This window comes from Camelus ferus, chromosome 34, assembly GCF_009834535.1.
Source record: "Camelus ferus isolate YT-003-E chromosome 34, BCGSAC_Cfer_1.0, whole genome shotgun sequence".
NCBI classification, from domain to species: Eukaryota; Metazoa; Chordata; class Mammalia; order Artiodactyla; family Camelidae; genus Camelus; species Camelus ferus.
The window spans coordinates 6,844,692-6,865,977 of NC_045729.1; the positions used below are offsets into that span (position 1 = coordinate 6,844,692).

The 21,286-nt window shown below is 34.9% G+C and overlaps 1 protein-coding gene across 11 annotated transcripts in view; it reads left to right on the forward strand.

The window, feature by feature from the left end:
- The window catches only part of SOX5 (SRY-box transcription factor 5), a 903,217-nt gene that overhangs the window by 763,204 nt on the left and 118,727 nt on the right, over nt 1-21,286 (forward strand). For 9 of the 11 annotated variants that reach the window (XM_032473064.1, XM_032473061.1, XM_032473062.1 and 6 more), the window contains one exon: nt 20,203-20,326. In XM_032473064.1, the coding sequence (XP_032328955.1) occupies nt 20,203-20,326 (124 nt within the window). The remainder of the gene's footprint in view (nt 1-20,202; nt 20,327-21,286) is intronic. The other 2 variants (XM_006184543.3, XM_006184545.3) reach the window with 1 other exon arrangement.

Consider the following 21,286-nt stretch of genomic DNA (forward strand, 5'->3'; position numbering starts at 1 on the left):
TTGTCTCTTCCCGTTTTCAATAGTAAATAGATCTCTTTTCACATTTTTCTACTCTGTACCAATAAAACGCAACTTTTGAGAGGCATAATGTAGCCTTGAGGACTGCAGAAGGGAAACTCCCCTTTCTGCCACTGCCCTACTCAAAAAAAAAAAAACCAGCTGAGCAGGTAATTACTGCAATGTTACAGGATAAAGAAAAGATATGTCATATGCTTCTCTTAAAAGAGAATTTGTATTTCTGTGAAAGCAATTGATACTTGAACCATTTCCTAGTTTTCTTTTGAATAATTAAAATCAGTTTGAGAGCCCAGTATTTGTGAAGTTTGAATGGCATTAGCGAGTCGCCAATTGGCATTGCTTGGTAGTTCTACTATTTGTTTCAGTTTTGAGTTGGGGAATATTTTTGTATTCTGGGAGAAGCTGTTCTAAAATATGTCATCCATTTCACATTTTCCCTTCTTAAGCTGATGTTTTTATGCAGTACAAAAATAAATAAATAAAACACTTACTGGGGCTACAGGATGGTCATAATATTCGAAAAATGGCCCTTGGCCAAATTAACCAGGAAGTGGCAAGGATATAGCCAATTTTTTTTTCATTCTGAATTTAATATCTGGCTCCTTTTTAAGCATAAATTTTGCGCTAAGTTGAGTTATTTTCATTCAGAAGAACCTGATACTATTTTGGCATTCTCTTTTTATAGACTGTACTCTATTCTGCAAATGTTTGGTCTCTAATTATAGCTCACTTCAGTACCTGGATTAAAGAATTAGCAACTATACCAGGGGTTTATACTATAAGTGAATTTCATGCCTAAGGGAAAATTAATTCTGTGACTATTGTATAGAAGATATTGTGCTTAACTTTTATTTAGAAGCTGTAAAGACTCAAAGTGGGAACAGGCCTGTGTATTAGAAGTTACAGTTTGTGTTACACGAAAATAATTGAGCCCATGATCCTGTTATGTAGGCACAGTGTTACATACTGTGTCATCTGTGTCATTAGATTTTGGTATTAATCTAATGGTAGGAAAAGTGTTAAGTCAGAGGAAGTGTTAAACCAGTACTTTTCAAATTGTGGTGACGGGACCCGTAGAGTTCCTTCAGTGGACACCTGGGGTTGGATCGTGGTATTGAGGAAGAGAGCGCCAGGCGGGTGTTTCATAATTACAGTTCCACACTGGGTTTGTCCAGGAAAAAATAAAAAAGATTGTTCTGGCTTGAAAAAAATATTTGAAACCAACAAACTTAAGATTCTCCTCACAGACTAACATAATTCAGTGAGTGAGTGATCTAGGCACAAGGAATCCATTGTCTTCATTACGTTATTCTTATTTGCTAATCCAAATATATAGACAGACACAATTAAAATTTTAAGCTGCTGGCATTCTCAAGTCCACTTTTGTTTTCACTTCTCGATAAAGGAGCTATCTTTGAGCTCTTTTCTGGTTTTCAGGGTATCTTGGCCATAAGTTAGAGTGTTTCTAACCATGAAGTTATAATTTTTCTACCCTCTTCCTTGTCCACTTTTTAAAATAAAAGTGGGAAAATTTTAAAAAGAAGAAAACAAAGGAAAAGACTAGAAAAAAGAACATGGGAAGAGAAAAGGAGATCTCTTTCAGCCGTTTTCATTGACACTGCACTTTCCTGCTCACTGGCCCAGTTCACCATCGACTACCTTGTTTCTTAGTAGGTCTCAAGACCTATGAAGTGTGATTCAGAGCTAGTCTGACTGATAGCTGGCTGTGCCTATGAGAAATAGTCAAGGGAGGTGACCGTTTCTGCATGCACCTATATTTACACAGGTGCAGAAACTGCTTCTGTACCTCTAAATATTTTTACAGTAATATGCTTAGGCTCCTACTTTTTGGTCATGATAAATTAAAATTAATATTAAAGAATAACAAAGAAGACTTTGATGGCCATGATTATGTGAATTGCCTCCATTTTTGTTTTAAAAATTAAAACTATAGAAAGAAGCCAGTTGTACTGTTAAGAAGTCATGTAATTTAAATGACAGATGAGATAACCCACAGTTCAGAAGCCTTTACCATCACTTTAGGCACCACCGGGTAGCTGTGAGGAAGCATTTTTGAACTTACACTTTTGAATTTGCAGTCCTTTGTATTAACTATCATTATATTAAATGTTTTTAAGGTACATTTATCTATAGGCCTATATTCCAGACACACAAAATCTCATGTTCTTTTAAGAATATGCAAATACATAATTAAAATAACTGAACAAATAGCAAGTCCATAAAGGAAAACCTGCAGTTTGTCATTTGCATCAGGACAGATAAGTGAAGGATCCTGAAAAGAAACACTGAGCAGAGCAATACTAGAAAGTTCCAGCTGATCTAGTAGCTGCCTTTATGTAGGACAATAGATCTTGTGAATATTCCTCTTTCTCTCCAGGCAGCTAGCTAGTCTGGTTAACCAAAATTGTTGAGTAATTGTTCTGTGGTTGAGAACAAAATGCTGAATTAAACTGTTCCCAGCACAATAATTGTGTGATTATAGCATTTATGTTGCTGGCCAAAGGAACAGTCATTAGGTTTGGAAGACTTACCAAAACCACAAGTACAAAAAAAATGCAAATCACATGTAAATTGCTGTTTAATACCTATAGTGGCTTAGAAATGGAACGAAGAGTAGAGCACTTTTCTAGTTAAAAAAGATGAACCTGGAAATCTTGTTTATACAGTTAGTATTCTGCTGAAAGTAGAAAGATGTTGAAGTACATCTTCCGTGTCTTTTTCCCCTGTCTACACTGCTTTTATTCTCAGTCATGCATTTGTTTCTCTTGCATCACCCTCTCCCCTTTTCCTGCACTCCCAGGCCCATCTTTCTTAACCCCTTAGTTAATTTCAATACTTATAACTCTGTTGTCTCAATTTTTTTTTCTTTTCTTTTGTTCCTTTTCAAAATTATACAGTGAAAAGAACTTACGAACCAATGGGGTGTGAGGGCCAGTGCAGAGAAGGATTTAATAAGAAAACTGTCAGCGAATACATACAAAATGTCAGATAAAAACCAGTTGCTACTAAAATTGAAATACTGTTATTTCTTTTCATTCTGAACTGTTGTACTTTCCATTGCTGATAAATACAGGTACTGAAACATTGGAGATTTTTCCTGTTGTCCCAGCATTCTTCCAAGGGAACCATTAACAGACTATGAAGTCTCCCTTGAAGAGGATCAGGTCTTGCTAAATACATGTATAACGTTGAAAACCAGTCATGAGCTTTGGGGGTGGTAGGGATGGAAGCAGTGTTCATGGAGTTAAGACTAATGAATAAGAAACAGCTGTTTTGAAAGATGAATGACCCAATAAGAACGAATGATAGGCACACTGACATCTTTCTAGATCAGTTCTGAACTTAGTTCAAGGAAGTGAATAGATGACTTTACAAAAGTTTTCAGGCTTCTGATACATTTCACTTTTAAAAATATACAATGAAATGCATTGAAGAATAATCCCACTGGCCGTGAGGACAGTCACACACACGAAGTAGAATAACTGAAAGGCTGAAAATTCTTTGCTCTGCATGTCCCTCTTCTGCAATTAGAAATACGTTCAATGTTGAGATTTACACCAAAATTAGGATTTAGTGTTCCTATATACTTGCATATCTCATTGGAGAATTTACTTCCTTTTATAAATTTGTGTAGAAGATACAATCATTATTTAAAATTAGTCTTTGTAAGCTATTTCATATTGATACAAATATGGCCTTAATGGACATCAAAATATACAGTTATAGTTTTTCCTGTATTACACATGTTTTTATTCTTTTGAAGTGTATTGCACTCAAGAAGTCAATTTAAAATATGGAGATTTGGTGAAAATTTTAAAGATTTCAGATTTATTAGAGTCTATACTCAGCATGTTAAATGTCATTTTATTTTACAGGATTAGATCACCTTTCACTTTCTTTACTGCTGATATCTCAATAATTTCCTTGCCAAGATTTTCTTCAAATTTTTGAAAAACGTGGTCATTCATACCATGTATATATTTTTCAAACATCTACAGTGTTTTTAGTCCATTTTGTTATTTCAGTGCACAAAATGTTTTACACACAGCTTAAAATATATGTTCAGAGTTTAGAAACTTTGTGTGACTTAAAAAAAACATTGTGTCTTTAAATTTATTCTTCTTGATTGTTTTCCCCAATGGTGCAATCTTCAAACTGTACAGGTTTTGAATTGCTAACCACTACATGATATTAAGTAACCTCTAATTCCTGCCAATCACCCACACATTAATTAGAACAAACACAGAAGTTTTAATGATCCCACTTGTCAATTGTAAAGCACATTTAGAAAATAAGGATCATATTTCAGTAATCAAATTGTACTTTTCATAGAAACATAGAGTCAGTTCCCAGGTAAATATTGCAGTCTGTTCTAAAATATACCTCATAAACCTGAAGCTAGACAAAATCACTCATTCAAAAAGAGAAGTTGTTATTTTTGGAGTTCATATTTAAAAACTAACATTTTTCCCTCCATCTAAAACCAAATGCTTTCATCACAGCTTTGCACAGTACTAAATCTCTGAAATCTGGCTTAGTGTGTGGACAATTTTTGTAAAGGTTCTGTCTGTCTTGAAAATGTTTGTATTCTGTTATTATCAGGTGCAGAACTCTGTATATGTCCATTAGACTAAGCTTTCTAATTGTGTTGTCCAAATTACCTATGTCTTAACTAATTTATTTTTGTCGACTTGAGCTGCTACTAATTAAGAAAGTTGTGCTAAAATGGCCCATGGTAATAAGGGTTTATTAATTTCTCCTTGTAGCTCTCTCAATTTTTGTTTTGTAAACTATGAGACTCTTCTATTAGTTGCCTGTAACTTTAGAATTATTGTATCTTCCACATGAATTGAAACTGTTACTGTTATTTATGGGACCTCTGTATCCATAATAATTCTTTTTTGTGTCAAAGTCTACTTTGATACTAAAATAGGTACGTTAGGCTTTTTTGTTTAATTTTTTGGCAAATATTTGCCAGATGTATCTCTTTGTCATGATGATTTAAGTATCTCTTGTAAACTAGATATAGCTAGATTTTCTTAAAAATTTAATTTGTTGGTCTCTTTTTTGTAACTTATGATTTAGTCCCCTTAACACTTGTTGTGATTAAACTTAAGTGTGTCTTTATTCATGCTTTCTATTTGTACCATATTTTGTATGTTTTTTTTTACTTTTTAATTTTTTAAGTATTAATTTTTAGTTTTGTCATATTATTTTTTTCTCTTTATTGGTCTGGACATTATCTACTCTATTTTTATCTTTTATGGGCTGCCTTTCTTTGATAATTAAAAAATGTCTTCTTATGGTAAGAGAGCTTAAAATTGACAAATATTGTATTCCTCCTCTTGAATTATAAGGTAATCTTAGAACTCCTAACTGAACATTTCTCTTTTGTTTTATATATTATTTTTGTTTGATTTAGCCCTGTCTGAATTTTTTAACCAAATATTGGACATTATTTTCATTGAACAAAATTTTTTAAACTTATTCACATATTCACTAATTTCTTCTTCTATCTCCCCATTCTCTACCATTTAGAAGTTCATTGTCAAACTAATTGTCATTGGTTGATGGCTTCTGTCTTGCTGCTTTTAAGATTTCTCTGTGCCTTTATTTTTCTGCAATTTTGTTACGAGTATGAAGTGATACCTTCTTCTCATTTATTCTGATTGTGTATATTTTGCTTATTGAGTCTATGAGCCTGTATCTTTCAAATTCAGAAAAAATTCTTAACCTGATTTTTTCTTCATTCTAATTTTTAGAATTGTGGCTATCTCTGTTTTTTGTTGTTGTTGTTTTCTTCTATTCTCTCCTAAAATTTTGACTAGGCATTGGTTGGAGCATCTCATTCTAGCCTCCATGACACTTAACTAGAATTTTACATGTTCCATTTCTTCATCTCCTTGTGACTGAAATCTAGCTGATTTCTTCAGATATCTTTTCCAATTAATGATGTTTTTCATCACCTGTGTCTAATTTTCTATATATCTATTCAATGAATTTTAAATTCAGTCATTTTCATTCCTCAAAATTGTATTCAAGTATTTTTCAAATCTTCCTGAACATCTGTGATCATTTTTAAATTTGTTTTAATAAGTTTTATTCTATCTTTTTCTTAAGTAAACATTTTAAGCATATTATTTTATTTGTCATCTGATAATTGAATACTTGAATGTCTTTGGGTGTCCAAAGACACTGGATTATTCTGCATGGATTTGTTGAACTTTTTATTGTGAGCTTATATTTGGAAGAACTTAATCTGTGGGAAATCAAAGTATTTAAATTGGTGATGCTTGTCTACTGGACTGGATTTTTCTGCCAGGATCCAGGTGGAAGCACAATCCAGAGAACCCTTACTTCTAATTTTGTAGCTTTGGTTTTCACTGGCCAAATAGAAAATTTGATATGAATTCCAGGCCCAAGTGATGTAAGGTCTGTGGTTGTATAGTGAAGTATATTATTATCATCAGTATTTCATAGTACTAGAATGTAAACTCCATGAAATCAGGAATTTTAATCTGTTTTTTTTTTTCCTTTTTTTTTTTTTTTTTTTTGTCACTGTCGTTATTTCAAGTACCTGGGAGAATGTCTGGTTACTCTGTAGGCACTCCATAAATATTTGTCAAAGAACCATCATCATCATCAGTGGTTTTCCACCACTGCTGTTGTAGAAACATCCTAGCATGCTTACCTTAATTGCAATATTTTCTTTTTAGTCATCTTTTATTAGTGTTATTTCCCCTCACTGATTGTCTTAGGTCAGTGCAGAAGTCTGGAGTTTAGCTTTTTAGGGACCCAAGGCTACATCATGAGTTTCGAGTGCTGTTACCTACATGTGCCACGAAGTTAACCCTCATTCTCCCCACCTACTTTCAACTCACTAGTCCTTCCTTTCTTCCATGTGCAACTTTCTTGGAGGCTCTTCATCAAAAGGTTTGTTGGTAATTATCTAACCAGGGATCTACTTGTATTGTAGCAACAGGCATTTCTAGGATATCTAATATTTAAAACTGTTCTATTATACTTTTTTAAAAGTATGTGTTGGAATAATTATTTTAAAGCTGTGTCACTCTGTGTGTATCCCTTGAAAAAATTTTCAAGTTTTTGTCATTTAAAAAATTGTCATGCAGGTTATAATTTATTTTGATGTGGTGAGATATACTTATAAGTATTGCATCATTATTCAAGGGACTGTAAAGCATAGTGGTTAAAAGCCTACTTTGTAGCTAAGCTGCATGGATTTGAATTCCAGCTCTTTTACTTTACTTTCTAATTGTCTGACTTGAGGAGTGCCTCAGTTTCCTCATCTGTAAAATAGGGGTGATGGAAGAATCTATCTCTTTTTGTGAGTCTGGTTGAGTTAAAATAAAAGTTAACATGAAAAACATGCATGATGAGAGAAGCTTGAGGAAATAGAATATTTATTAATATTAACAATCATTTATCAAATACTTCTGGTAAAAGGCAGGAAGAAGGAAAGAATTCATGTAGTCAGTCCATGTTTTCATATATGGACGTTTTATTGGATGAAAAGAGACACAATTTAGTCACAAAATTATTATAATTTTGATGACTTAAAGGAAAATTCTTTCTAAGCAGCAGTCTGTGGATTTAGCAAAATACCCACCCATGGTGTTGCATCATTCATGTTAATTTAAATGATGTCATTATGTGTAGGCAAGTTGCAGTGTTTTTTACTGGAAAGTATCAAGTAAATTTGCCAAGTATTACAATTAGCCATACTTACATAGATTATTGCAAGTAATAGAAAAGTCCCTGTTTTTGAAGGTACTTACAGTGATGTATTGTATAGTAATCCTTCTTGACTGGAAGATTTAAAAACTCTTGATTATATAAATGACACTGTGTTCAATGGATTGTCCAGTTACAAAAATATTTCACATTTTCAGCTTCAGAAACATCTAGCATGCCCTTTCTGGTAATTTCACACATGTTTTATTTTCAGTGACAAATGTTCTAGTGAGGGCTCACTGCTAGAGTGTCCGAGCTGCAGTGGAGTGAGACGAGCATCTGAGCGCTGAGTTCCACCAGCGACTGGAGGCAGCTTCCATTATTGCTCGGAGTGTGGATTTTTTACGTCCTCAGGAAGGGAACTGAACGTTAACTCTCCCCTACTATGGTTGCATTTGGGGGAGATGTTTGCAATGTTATTTTTGGTTTTGTTTGCAGGAACATGGCCTCAAAGGCATCTTCCCATACATCTAACAGTGTTCCTTACTGACTCAGTCTGCTCTTTGCATGCTGCAAACAAATCCCCATACACTAGCCATTCACCCCAGTCTAGCAACTGCTAGCCAGAAATTTGAAATTACTCATTGGGAAGAGTTTGAACAGAAGGTAAGCAGTATAATCACATTTGTTTTCTTAAAGAAAACAAGAATAATGTATAAAGTTTGAGGATGCAGCTGTTTACTGTTTACTTGAATTTTTAGTTGAGAGGTTTTAGGTCTGCGGGTGTTTTTGGTTTTTTTTTTTTTTTTTTTTTTTTTAAGCATATACAAGATCATGTTTACAAACCCAGCTCAGTATTCTTTATATGTTTCCATAGCTTTAAGTTACATTACTTTATATATTGATGACTGAGATAGCAAAAAGTTCAAGTGTATTTAACAGCACACAGTGTCTCATATTTGAAATTATGATCTAATCTTTTTTTATGTGAGTGTGTATAGTTTTATCATGAACATCACCTAACTGCATTTCTTGGGTTATTTCTGTAAGGACACATCAGAGTTCTCATTTCTCTAATCTTCTAAAAAATAATGAAATACCCAAAACCAAACTGTTCATGTTACTGACACTAAAACTGGGATCTGAAAAGGATGATGGATTGGGTAGTAAACAGTGGCATCAGTTATTTGCCATGTTTTGAGGCATTACTTTGAGGAAAAGTCTTGAATCCTGAATGAAAGTTAAACAAAGCGTAAGACCCACTGTGTAAAAGGAATGTTTTAATAAACTGGTTATTGTTATAAGAAGAAACCAAAGCTAAAACATGAGTAGACATTTCTAGCAGCGTATTGCTTCTTAAATAATCAGTGCGGTTGATATGTGTTGAGCACCTACTACGTGCTAGGCCTTGAGCTGGGTATTGTGGATACCGGTATGAGTGAGCTAGGCCTTTCCCTTAATGCAGCTTAGCCATGGAACTAGGCACAATTTCAATCTAATGGGATAGTCCTATGGCGTACAGACAGGAGAAGGAAACATTATTTGTTGAACACAGCATGTGTACTCTTACCTTAGGTTTTTAGCATCTCCTCTTCCATTTGCCTGGAGTACTTTTTCCCCAGACAACTGAGACGTTTATTGTCTCACTTATTCCAGGTCTTTATTTGTCACCGTCTCATTGATTCCACATTTAAACTTGTAGCCTCCACCCCAGCATTCCTTTTCCACTGCGCTCGCTCTAAGTTTTCCACAGTACTTGCCTGCCTTATTTATTACAATGCTCCTAGGGACTGTAACAGTGCCTAGCAAGAGTGGGCCCTCAGTAAATGAATGAATGTATTTTGCTTGGAGTGTTTGGTTAGTCTTTATAGAGGCAGTGATGCTTAAGCTGGATTTTGAAGAAAAAGTAATTCTTGAGTCTAAGTCAGGTGAAGTTTTCAGCTACACCTCCTAGTCTCCAATTTGAGAAGAGGTCAGTGAATAAAAGGTCTCTTGTCTGGAAAGAATCATAAGTCTAGTGAGGAAGTGTAAACTAACACAGGCAAGACAGAAAATGTTGAAAGATTTCATAATCCAGTGCGCACTGCATAGAATAAATACTAGTGGTGTAGGATATTTCAGCAAGAAGTAAACCAACAGAGGTCAAAGTCATTGGTAATGATTTCAGGAAATTCTGAAGTAAATGTTAATATCATATACTTTTTATGAAAATCAGAGTGGAAGTTTTACATTTTACTTTCATTCCTTCTTTAGTCAAATATCAAGGAATTTTTTTCTACCAAAATAGGCAGTGAAGACTCATAATTTAGGATCTTTAGAATAAGGTCTATCAAGCAGTTACTGTAGGGTAGGAATTTCTGTGTTAATTACCCTTCTGTTATATGCTGGGCATTTGATGTTCTATTGCATCTCTGTTTTTCTAAGCAATTTTCAGATTATTAAAGTAATATACATACACACGGAAAATTTGGAAACATTTTGTTCAGAAAACATGAAGTAAAATAAAATGCAATATAAAAGTGAAAAAGTCCAAAACGCCACCCTTGCTATAAAGATCTTTTAAATAAATCATAATAGAATTTTATTTTTAAAAGATAGTTTAAATATGATAAATTTTATGCTGATAAATATATGGAAATTAATTTTGTCACAATGTTTCTGTATTTATTTAAATCAGTATTTTTATTTCAGAAAGTTACTGTATCTTTGTTTTATAATTTTTTTGAGAAGAATCAAAGAGTTTAAGTCCTAGACTTATTGTTTTGGCTAGCTATGTGATAATGTGTAAGTCTCCAAATTATTTGTTTTTCTATCAGTTTTGCTCATTAATTAGAATTGGAAATGACAACACCTGACCTGCTGATCTCCAAGAGGCTGGATAAAGTATAAACGAACTAATACATGTACAAGTGCTTTATAAAAATACAGGACAATATTCTACTAATATAATATCTAATATGAGTATTTCAAAGCACGTTCAGTCCTGCTTCAGGCAGTCGTGAAGTTATACATATTTTAAGGTGGTCTTCATTTTTTGCTTTGGTTATTTTTTTAAGTTGAAATATAGTTTACATACTATAAAATTTACCCTTTCAAAAGTGTACAATTCAGTGGGTTTTAGTATAGTCACAGTGTTTTGTAGCCATCACTACTAATTCTAGAACATTTTCATCATATTTTTTAAAAAAGCCCTTACCCGTTAGCAGTCATTCCTAACTTAACCTTCTCCACAAAGTGATAATTTTTTGAGGCATAATATTTTTAAGCACTTATGTTGAACCGAGATTTATATTGTGTGAGAAAAAAATCACTAATAATCTATTATAAACCATTGAGCAAAACATCATAAATCAGGAATCAATAAACAGTGAATTGTATTAAGTTTTCTAATCATGGACTCCTGAGAGATATAATTGGAAAAAAGTTATATTTCATGTTGACCATTATAGTTGTCTTTCATTTGCGTGTAAATGACAATTGACATAACAGGGTATGGCATAAAATAAGATTGTATTAGTATTTACAAAGTCTAATTCTGCTCACGTGAGCAGAGAACCATGCATACGCCTATGAACTAGGCTGGTTTGTCATCAAAAACCATGATAAGTAATACAAATAATCACACACGTTTGAGGAAACAAATAGCTTTTCATTATAAAGACAGACTTCCATTTTATCAAGTAACAGCTGTCAAGCTATGTAAAACATTACCTTTAATAAATAGATGATAATCTGACCACAAATAATGCATCATTTGAGATATTTTAATCATTGCCTTTTAAAATTCTTTTATTCAGCTCAAAATTGTCCTTGGCCAATAAAATAGCTGTGTTTTTCCCTTACTCTTTCATGACTGCTTTCTTACTTTACACCTTATTTTTGCCATGCTCAAGTTTCTTTGATTACCAACTTTTAAAACAGATTTTTTTCCCTGAAGTCAGCAAATATGCTTTGTTTCAGCATGTGTTATGTTTACAGTGTGTCATCATTGTGGTTGACATGAGTTTAATATATATTAAAATGGTGCTTTATAATAACGTGATGCTTAAGTTCTGAAAATAAAGGCTCCTGTTAGGCACGAACACTGAAGTCAACCTGCATCGTGTTAAGAATGAAATTTCACCGCCCTTAAGTGACAGAGGTCTTAATTCTATGCCATTTGAAAATGGCCGTATCCTAGTAACAATACCAACAATAAACACATCACGCGAAAGTAAAAGTGCAGTAGTGAAATGAGCCATTGAAAGGAAGAGTCAGTGACCATATAATATTTCAGCTTCTATTGTATCTAGTAGCAATCTGGTTAAAAAGAAATGACAGTTGCCCTGAAGGAAATAAAGTGGAGGTATTATTGTAGTAGTAGTTTGGGAAGAAAATTGCGCTGTGTCTTGACTGGATTATTTCTCTATCCTGGCAAACTGTCCCCACCTCTCTGTAGTGCTGCTTCTTCCCTTCTTTATACAAATTGAGTTTGTATCATCTAAACTCATAGAGCCCAGGGGCCCTTTGGTGACAGGGAGGGAGGAGGAAAAGGGGAATTAGAAAAAGAAAATGTGACAGGCAGTTTTGAAAAGAAAAGCAATTTTCCTTGTGGGTCTGTTTCTAAATAGGAGTTCCTCGATGCAGTATTTCGCTTCTGCAGAGCAGTCGCAATCAAGTGCATGCTTGTGCTGTTTGGTGGGGCTTGGCACTGACAGGTTTTATTTAGGAGGGGTGGGAATGTAGGGGGATCGGATGTGAGGAAGTTAGTATTTTGGCTGTATCAGCCCAGGAGGCAGAGCTAGCACTTGCTTTGGGACAAAAGTATTTGTAGTCATCAGATAACTTTGCAGTCAGCTTCAATAGCATCACTCTTTTTTTTTTTTTTCCTAGGTTTGTGGGGTTTTTTTTCTTCTTCTTTTTTTTTTTTTTTTTTTGGCAGCCAAGCTCTTAGTAGAACCATCTGTCTTTCTATTAGTATTTTTGAGGCCTGTTTTGAAGCCACTTTGCTTGGCAAAGTCATTTTCATCCTTGGAAACGATTTTTTTAAAAAAAAGTTCTGTGGCTTTTTGCCGAAGAAGACTACTATGTAAAAAATCCACATGGCTGTTCATTTTTGTTCTAAAAGAATATGGCTACTTTGTCTTTGTCTTGAATCAAATGAAATTAGAGGTGCTACAACTCCAGCGTGACTGTTGGGGAGTGAGAGGCAGAGATTGTAATTTTAGCAGTGTTCTTATGTTCCCGTATCTCTCAATGAGATTTTCTTTAGTCTTCCTAGTAGAGTAACTGGAAGATAAATTGACTCCTCTATTCTAAATGTTAGTGTAGTTTTGTTTTGTTTTGTTTTTTCGTTTTCTAAATGCCATTGCTTTGGGTAGGATAAACTTACAAATTGACTTTCTGGTGTATGAAATGAGAAAACACAGACTATTAGTGGTCACTGCAGATCCCATACCTCTTCTTGCTAATGGTGGAAAGTCAGCTTTGTTTTCCTGGTTACTCCAGCTTGGGTAATTATATCCTGCCTACCTAAACCCCGCTTGTCATCTCATTTGGATATTATATTTTCCATTTTCTCAAAAACTGCTGTATAGCATCGCTGTGTGCTTCTAAACAGCCGCTGTGTTCCCCATCGAAGGCGGTTGAATTTCAGTTGTAGGTGAACTGATCCCTGGAGATGATGTGTGCTTGAATTCTATGGTACTCATCAGACTAAACTCTTCAGGAACATTTGAAAAGTTTCAGATTTTACATTTTGTTTGTAATTGTGCTGACTTCAGTCACATAGCTGCCTTTCGTTTTCACATTTGTGTATGTGGTTTAAACTAGTCTTACACCGTAGCTTCCGGTTTTTTGAGCTGTCACACAAACTGCTGCCTGGTATCATGCAGTCCCTCTGGTTTTCTGATTCCTCTGTTTCCCAGTCTAGTAGTGCCTTCCAGTCCTCGCTTCCTGGAGTGAAGTCTAAAGCTCATTGTTCAGAAGCAACTTTGATTTCCTCATAAGCCCCCCTTACTGAGGCCTCCCGGATTTCCTTCCTTTCCCCTGTTTGAATGCTAGAACTCATCTTCTCTGAGCCTCACAGTGGGTCAGGAACTCAGAAAAGTCACAGAAAAGGAAAGACTGACAGCATCATAATTCATTTGGTCTCTTCCAAGGCCTTAGCGTTTTCCATCATCCTTTTTAATTGTCCATGGTTACTTTCTTTTTCATTTCCCGCAATGACCATCCAAAACTTCTACACATTTGCTGAACTCCCTTCCTCAATCCGCACGTCTCTCGCTTTCAGGATATGACCTTGCCTTCAACATCGAGAAAATTTCTGCCATCAGGCCTGATTTTCCTCACCTCCTCATTCCCCTACCTGTAAAACGTACCCGCTTATTATGCCCAGTCTAGAGTTCTGTTCCTCAGGGCCCAGAGCATGCGATGTCATTCCCCGTCGAAGCTGATCCCTACACCTCTGCCTTGCCTTGCAGCGTCCTCTGCAGTTTTGGTCCACCAGCTAATGTCTCTCTTTCCTACATGTCAAATTTTGAATTTCCATTTGCTCCTTACAGCCAGTAAATGAGCAGCTGCCCTTCAGACCCCGTGCCTGCTGTGCCTGTCTCCAGGAGACCTGCCTTGACCTCTGGCTGTGTTGAGTCTCTTGCTTGTGCCTCTGTAGTATCCTGCACACGTCTCTGTTGTTGAGTTAACGGCAGTGTATTATAGTTATCCATCCATTTGCCCCACCAGACTTAGAGCTCCTGGAGAGCAGGTGTTGCACATGAATTCATCTTTGTATCCCTAGTTACCAAAAAAGCTCACATTTCTATTTAGTAAAAATGTTGATTGAATGAATAAACTAATAAACAGACCCACGGGAGTGGAAACTAAATTAATAATCTTAAGTATCTACTTGATATATTAGTTTCAGGGAACCACTGAAGGGTTTTGCAATAGAATATTTACATAAAACATAAAATATTTAATAATGAATAATTGATAAGTATTTACTTGTCTTTTTTTTTTTTTTTTACAAGTGTGGTTGTGTTGGACTCATAAGATTTTAGATGGCGAGACTACATGGAGTATCTATGTGGTAGAATTGTAAAAAGTGTTCAAATGTAATATTTCATCTTAAAGTTTAAAAAATATAGGAAGTAGCCTCTTAAATTTATTACGAATTATTCTCATAATAACATGTCCCCTATTAAAAAGACCAAAATTTTGTGACAAAAGTACTTTACCAAAGTTTGATTATAAATGTCACAAATCTTAAACTTTAATTAGGAGCTTTAGGGACATTTAATCCATTAAATAAAAGAAAATGAATGAAGTCAGCAGTGAAAAGGATTTGGAAATATTCAAAACTGGCAAATATATAAGAATGGATTACCCTAGAACAAATTTGTTTTAGAACTTATCCAGGAAACATGATACTAGTTTGATGTAAGTTGTCCTTTTCTCCCAAACATTGGCTAAATTGCAGCAGCAAGGGACTGAAAATTAGTTAAGATACAGCAGTAATTCCGTTAGTGCTCATCATTTGTGCTCGTTACGTTCTATAAAGTTGCCATGAACACTGAATTAGCAAATACTGAACAAATGCTCCTAGAGGAAATGCAGAGTTAGGTTCCTGAGAGCCTTGGGTCACACCGTTTTCATCAACTGACTAATACGTAGGCTTGTTTTATGTGTGTTTCTGTTTAGACATCTTATTAATGTTTATTATTGATTCTATGTGCATTTTAAACAGCAAAATCTCCAAAAATTTCTTGCTACTTTGCACAGGTCTGTGCGTGACAGCAAAGGCACTAGTGCAAGTGAATTTTAGTGAGTAGGCAAATTGGCAAATAACAGAATCTGCAAATAGTGAGGATCAACTGTATTTGAAATGGGTGTTTAGTTGCGTACATGAATTAACCACACATTTCGGATTGTATTTATTTTACTGTTTACTTTCTTCTGAATATTACTACAGTGCTCTTTAATCTTCCCTCGGATAGTCTAAGGAAAACACATCATTGGAATTATGAAATTAGGCTTATTTTTTGTCTTAGTTCTTCCTCTCCTTTGTAGTTCCTCCTGCACCCTTCTCCTGATTTTCGTAAGTGTTGGAAAAGAGTACTAGATTAAGTGTTAGGAGATGTGCTTTCAGGTAATTCAAGTAATTGTTCAAGATCCCGCATTTAGGTTACTCTGCTTGTACCTAAATGCGGGATCTTGAACAACTTATTTGGCCAAGTTAAGTCTCATTTCTTTATCAGCACAGTGATTGTGTTGGGCCAGATAATCCCTAGGCTCTTTCTCAGCCTTAAAACTGGTATCCTGTGTATGTGGATCTTGGAAAATTCAGGCACTAAAACAAATGATAATACTAAAACAAAATGTATTTCAATAATCATAATAGGATAAAAGTTTAAAGTACACAGACTTTGAAAAGCCCCAGAATTTATTGCAATTTGTCTTTAAAATACTAAATTTTCACCTGAAGCATAATTATAAATTATTGGACTATAAATGCATTACCTGGGTGAAAACTGTCACACACAAGTAGATAGAAATATATGTGCAACAACCAGCTAAGCAATATAGCAGGAAAACTTTAACTTTACAATATTAATAAAATATTTTTAAAACCTTAAAAATAAAATTACTGAGAAGTATGTGAAGCAAAAGAACATTTAAATAAATTGAAAGCAATAATCTGCTATTGGCCATCAAGCCATTAGGTTAATAAATTCAAAGAGAAATTCTGTATCCTACAATTAATGTGGAAAAATAAATGTAAAAACAGCCAGGAAATATTTGAAAAAGAAAATAGTAATGACAGAGTAGTAACATATTGCAAAGCTGCAATAATGAAAAAACATCATGTTATTAAAACACGATAGATAGGCATGTCTGTCCATTACAGAAGTATGTAATAAATTTCCAGTATTTCTGTATTACTTTTCTATTTCTTCATGCATGCATAATTTCAGAAATCATGGATTTATCATAATGACGTTTTATCTGTATCTTAAGAGTAGAAACACAAAGCGGCTGGTACTTTGTGCTGCCATTCTTCTGTGGTGAAATTGAATTCCTCTCTGGTCATTAAATAACTTTGTCATCCATAGGCCTTTTGTGGACATTTGGAGTTGGTGCACAAAGATGTAATTACAAAGCTGGGACTATATAATATATTCTTCTTTATTTATGAATTGCCAATTCATATGTAATTTCAGGGGGGAGGGTATAGCTCAGTGGTAGAGCACATACTTAGCATGCACAGGGTCCTGGGTTCAATCTCCAGTACCTCCTCTAAAAATAAATAATAAAACCTAATCACCTCCCCCCATCAAAAAAAAATAACAATGCAATAATAATTAGTTAAAAAAATAATTTCAGCTGGTGCTCTAAAGTCTCAAGTTACAATAGTAAGTAAATTACAACCCCTTTACTAAAGAAGCTCATAGGTCATAAGGGAGACTCAAGCTATACAAGTAACTGTTATTCAAAACAGTAAGTATTGTATTAGTTTTATGAGGTTAAAGAAGTAACAGTTCTTTCTCCCTGAAAATTGGCACCGTAAGAAAGAAGTGCTTCACAGGCAGAGACATTATGTGGATCTCAAAAGCCTTTGAAAAATAAGTAGAATTTTGCCAAGATAAAAAGGAAAAGAGAAATTACTCAAAACAGAGGAGAAAACACTTTAGAGCATTTTCAAGCATGGAAAAATACCGAGTATGCAAGGAAGTCTTCATGATGCATTGAGACGAGCACAGGATATCCGAAAGAGGGCGGCAGAAAAGCCTGGAATGATGGGCTAGAGACAGATTGTGAAGAATCCTGAATGCCATGTGGAGAGATCTGGTCGTTATTCTTCAGGTGAAAGCAAACCATCAAAAGTTTTTCACAAGAGGGGCATATGAAATTCAGATACGAGACCCATTTAGAAGGAATTTATGAGGAATATGATTTAATATCCCGTGGGCACCAGACTTGTAAAAGTCAGGCAGAATCTCCCTTTCAATTACTTATATACCTGAAAAGTCCTTTGTAACTCAAGGCAAAATATGAAGAAGGCAAAAAGTTTTGAGAGTGACCTCAGCATTGTTGAAGATGGCACTTCTTAAACGTGGATGCACATTGGAATCATCAGGGGAACGTTAAAAAATGCTGATGGCTGGGTCTCACCCCTATAGATTCAGATTTCATTGGTCTGAGAAACAGTCTGGGCACTGAGAGTTTTTCAAAGCTTGCTAAGTGATTCATTCTAAAATACACCTTCGAGTTTAAGAACTACTGCAGTAAAACAAGAACCTACCATTTCTGCAAGTCGAGAAATTATTTCCCAAATTTTAAGGTATCTGAAATTTGGATGCCTCTTTCTAAACCTTGTATGTGTTTCATTTGAAGATCCTTTCTTCTTCCCTCTAAAATACTCTTGTTAAATTTATAACAATCGTATACATCTTATAGCAAATGGCTTCTTAGAAAGGAGAGGGCTTACTATATAAAATAGAGTAACTTACAAACAATGAAATAGAAAGGATGCAGAGTAGCTGGTGGTAACCCTTAACCAGTGTGGCCAGTTTGTTGTTCGTTTTGTTTGTTTATTTGTTTGCTAACTATTCTGGTCAGTAACCTATTCTTACACAGAACTAGCACCCATGCTGTTTTGCCTTCAAATGTACCGCTTGTTTCAGGCCACATATTCCCACATATTTGCTCAATATGCAATCTCTGATTTTTGAGAATTAAATCAATTGTTTTCTATTGGTTTCTACATAAAGTTTAATCTTAAACCATTGTCTTTTTGTTTCCCTGGTTGTGCTGTTTGCTTTTAGTTTTACTCTGTTGGCATTGATAGTTTAAAAATTATTTTGGCTGAAAAAAATGCTTTCCAATTTGGAGACATTGCTGAAAACAGATCCCTCATTCATATAATGCTTATTTCTCTGTCTGCCTGTCTGTCTGTCTCTCACTGTGTCTTTCTCTCCCTGCACCCTTCCTCCTCCCCTCTCTCTCTCTCTCCCACCCTTCCCCCGGGACACCCACACTCACCAACCTAAATTTCAGAAATAGCTCAGAGGTTTACTGTGAAAGATGAAATGAAGGAGAAACTGAAAGTAGACCTTTAATGTAAGAAATTATGAGAATTACAAGAATCGTAAGTGTCTTCCTAAAATGTGCAATGCCAGTGAGAGGAGGGGAAAGCAAGTCTGAAGGTTATTTCAGAGTTGCTGTTAAGGTTAGCAACTGAGTTATTATTTTTTTTTTTTTTTTGGTATATGTGTTTGTTTTACTTTTTGCCATTTCCCCCACTGTAACGTAAGCTCCATGAGCATAGGATCTGATTTTCTTGTTCACTGTTGTGTTTACACTGCCTCGCTCATTTTCTTGTACATAATATATGTGCATTCAGTGTTTTCCAAATAACTGAATTAATGTGAAGAAGGAGAAATATAGGAGAATAAAGTGTCAGATGTGTGATTTCTAGCAGGATCCTAAATTCTTATTCATATGTTCATTGGCAGACACTAACCAATAACCATGTCCACCAGGGAAATCTTGCTTAAATCTTTGGGAAAGATCCTAAGTACTTTAGTTAATGACATCCTCTGCATTAGTCACTAATGTGACATGGCTGCAGAAATGACAGCATTAGGTTATATTTCTAGAAATTACTGTTCAATACAAAGATAGCGATTCCACTGTATTAGATTATTTAATGATATGAACTCTGTATTCTGAGAATCACACCAAAAAATTAAAGTGTATTCCAAAGATGGCAACCAAAACAGAGGCCATGTGGTTTGAGGAATGGTTCAATTGCTTGAAAAAGGGTAGATGAAGACAAAACTATAGCTCAGAGCAGGATCCAAGGGACTAGATTCCAGACAGTTTTGACTACCCCATTCCATGGCCATGGGCAAGTCAGTTCTCTGGCCCAGTCACCTCTGTTATAAAGAAAGGGGAAAGGCTTAATTACCCTCTAAGCTATCTTCCAGCTCTTTTCTTCAAGAATTTAAAATTTTCAATATTATGCGTGAACGTGGGAATCATCTTCAAGTGATGAAGAACTGTTCATGTATAAAATTATACCCATGTAGTTAGTTTTGTTTCAGAAATCAGAATTAGTTCTAACAAGTGGGATTTACAGAAGAAGATTGTAGTTCAACCTAAGGGCAAAGTTTTTAATTGTTACATTAATGCAATAAAAAAAGATTTGCAGTGTGAAGTATTGATGCTTCATCACTGTCAAGGATATCATGTAGGGAAATTATTCATCAAGTTAAAAAGTGAACTTGATAATACCTTCCAATTATAGTATTCAGTATTCTGATTTTCCTGTCTAAAGTAGTCCTAAGCATAGCCTCATGTCCAGTGTTCTAGCAAGCTTATATGCCAGTATATTGAACTGAGTAATTTTTTTTCTTTTATCATAAAATAAGGGAGGGTTGGAAGCATAGAGCACCAAAACTTCTTCTCTTTGATTCGCTCTAATACGTTCAGCAGGTTCAAGGTCAACTGCCGCCATTAATGATTCCCGTATTCCCTCCTGATCAACGGACACTGGCCGCAGCCGCCCAGCAAGGATTCCTCCTTCCTCCAGGCTTCAGCTATAAGGCTGGATGTAGTAAGTACCATTGATTTTTCATTTGGGAGTGGGTGGAGGGCATGGCTTTAGGCAATTTAATATTCCTGCCACACCAAGAAATGAGATCACCCGTATAGCATTTTTATTTTAAAGAGGAAACACAGAAAGTGTAGAAAGGGATTTATGTTGGTATTTAAGAGTGTAGATTATTTCTGTGCTTCTGAAGGCAATATTTGCTTTTTATAATTCAGTTTCATAACTTTTATTCCCAGTGTATTCTTAAAATAGGGGTATAATTTTTAGGTTCTATTTATTTTTGCATAGGTAAGATAAGAATCTGCATTTTAATAGCTTTCCATAGCCCTTTAATTGACAAACCCAAGTTTCCCAATATGCGTTAGTCGGCCTTCCATTTTCAGTCTCCTCTCTGTATTTACAGCCTAATTTCTCACTAGTCTTCTTTAAGTTCTTAGACCAAACCAAGCTCTTTCTTGACTTTGGACTTGAATTGTATGTGTTCACTCTCCTTGAACCTCTTCCAACTCAGATCAGGGAGAACTGTCCTGAGCTAGGTAGATCCCTGTCTCCACGTTCCCTTGGATCTTGTGTATTTTCTCTTTGACGTTAATTGTAAACTCTATAAGGGCAAGTGCTGATTCTGTCTTATTTATTGTTACATCTAAACGTTTAGTACAACATTCAACTGCTTGTTGAATGAATGACTATACAAATGAATGAGCACTCATTACAAACAATACAAGGGCATTTTTGCACTAAATGATGTTACATCAAGATAACTGTTTATATTACTTATTAACTTTAGCTGCCTATGATTTTATAACTTTTTTACCAAAATCAAGATAATGTACTTATTAATTTTGGAAACAATACTTCATTTTCTAAAATTCAAATAACCACAATGCCGACTACAATCTGTTAGATAAAAATAGCAACAAATTCCAAAGAGGGGCTAGACTTCTGAGCTAAGTATCTTCCAGA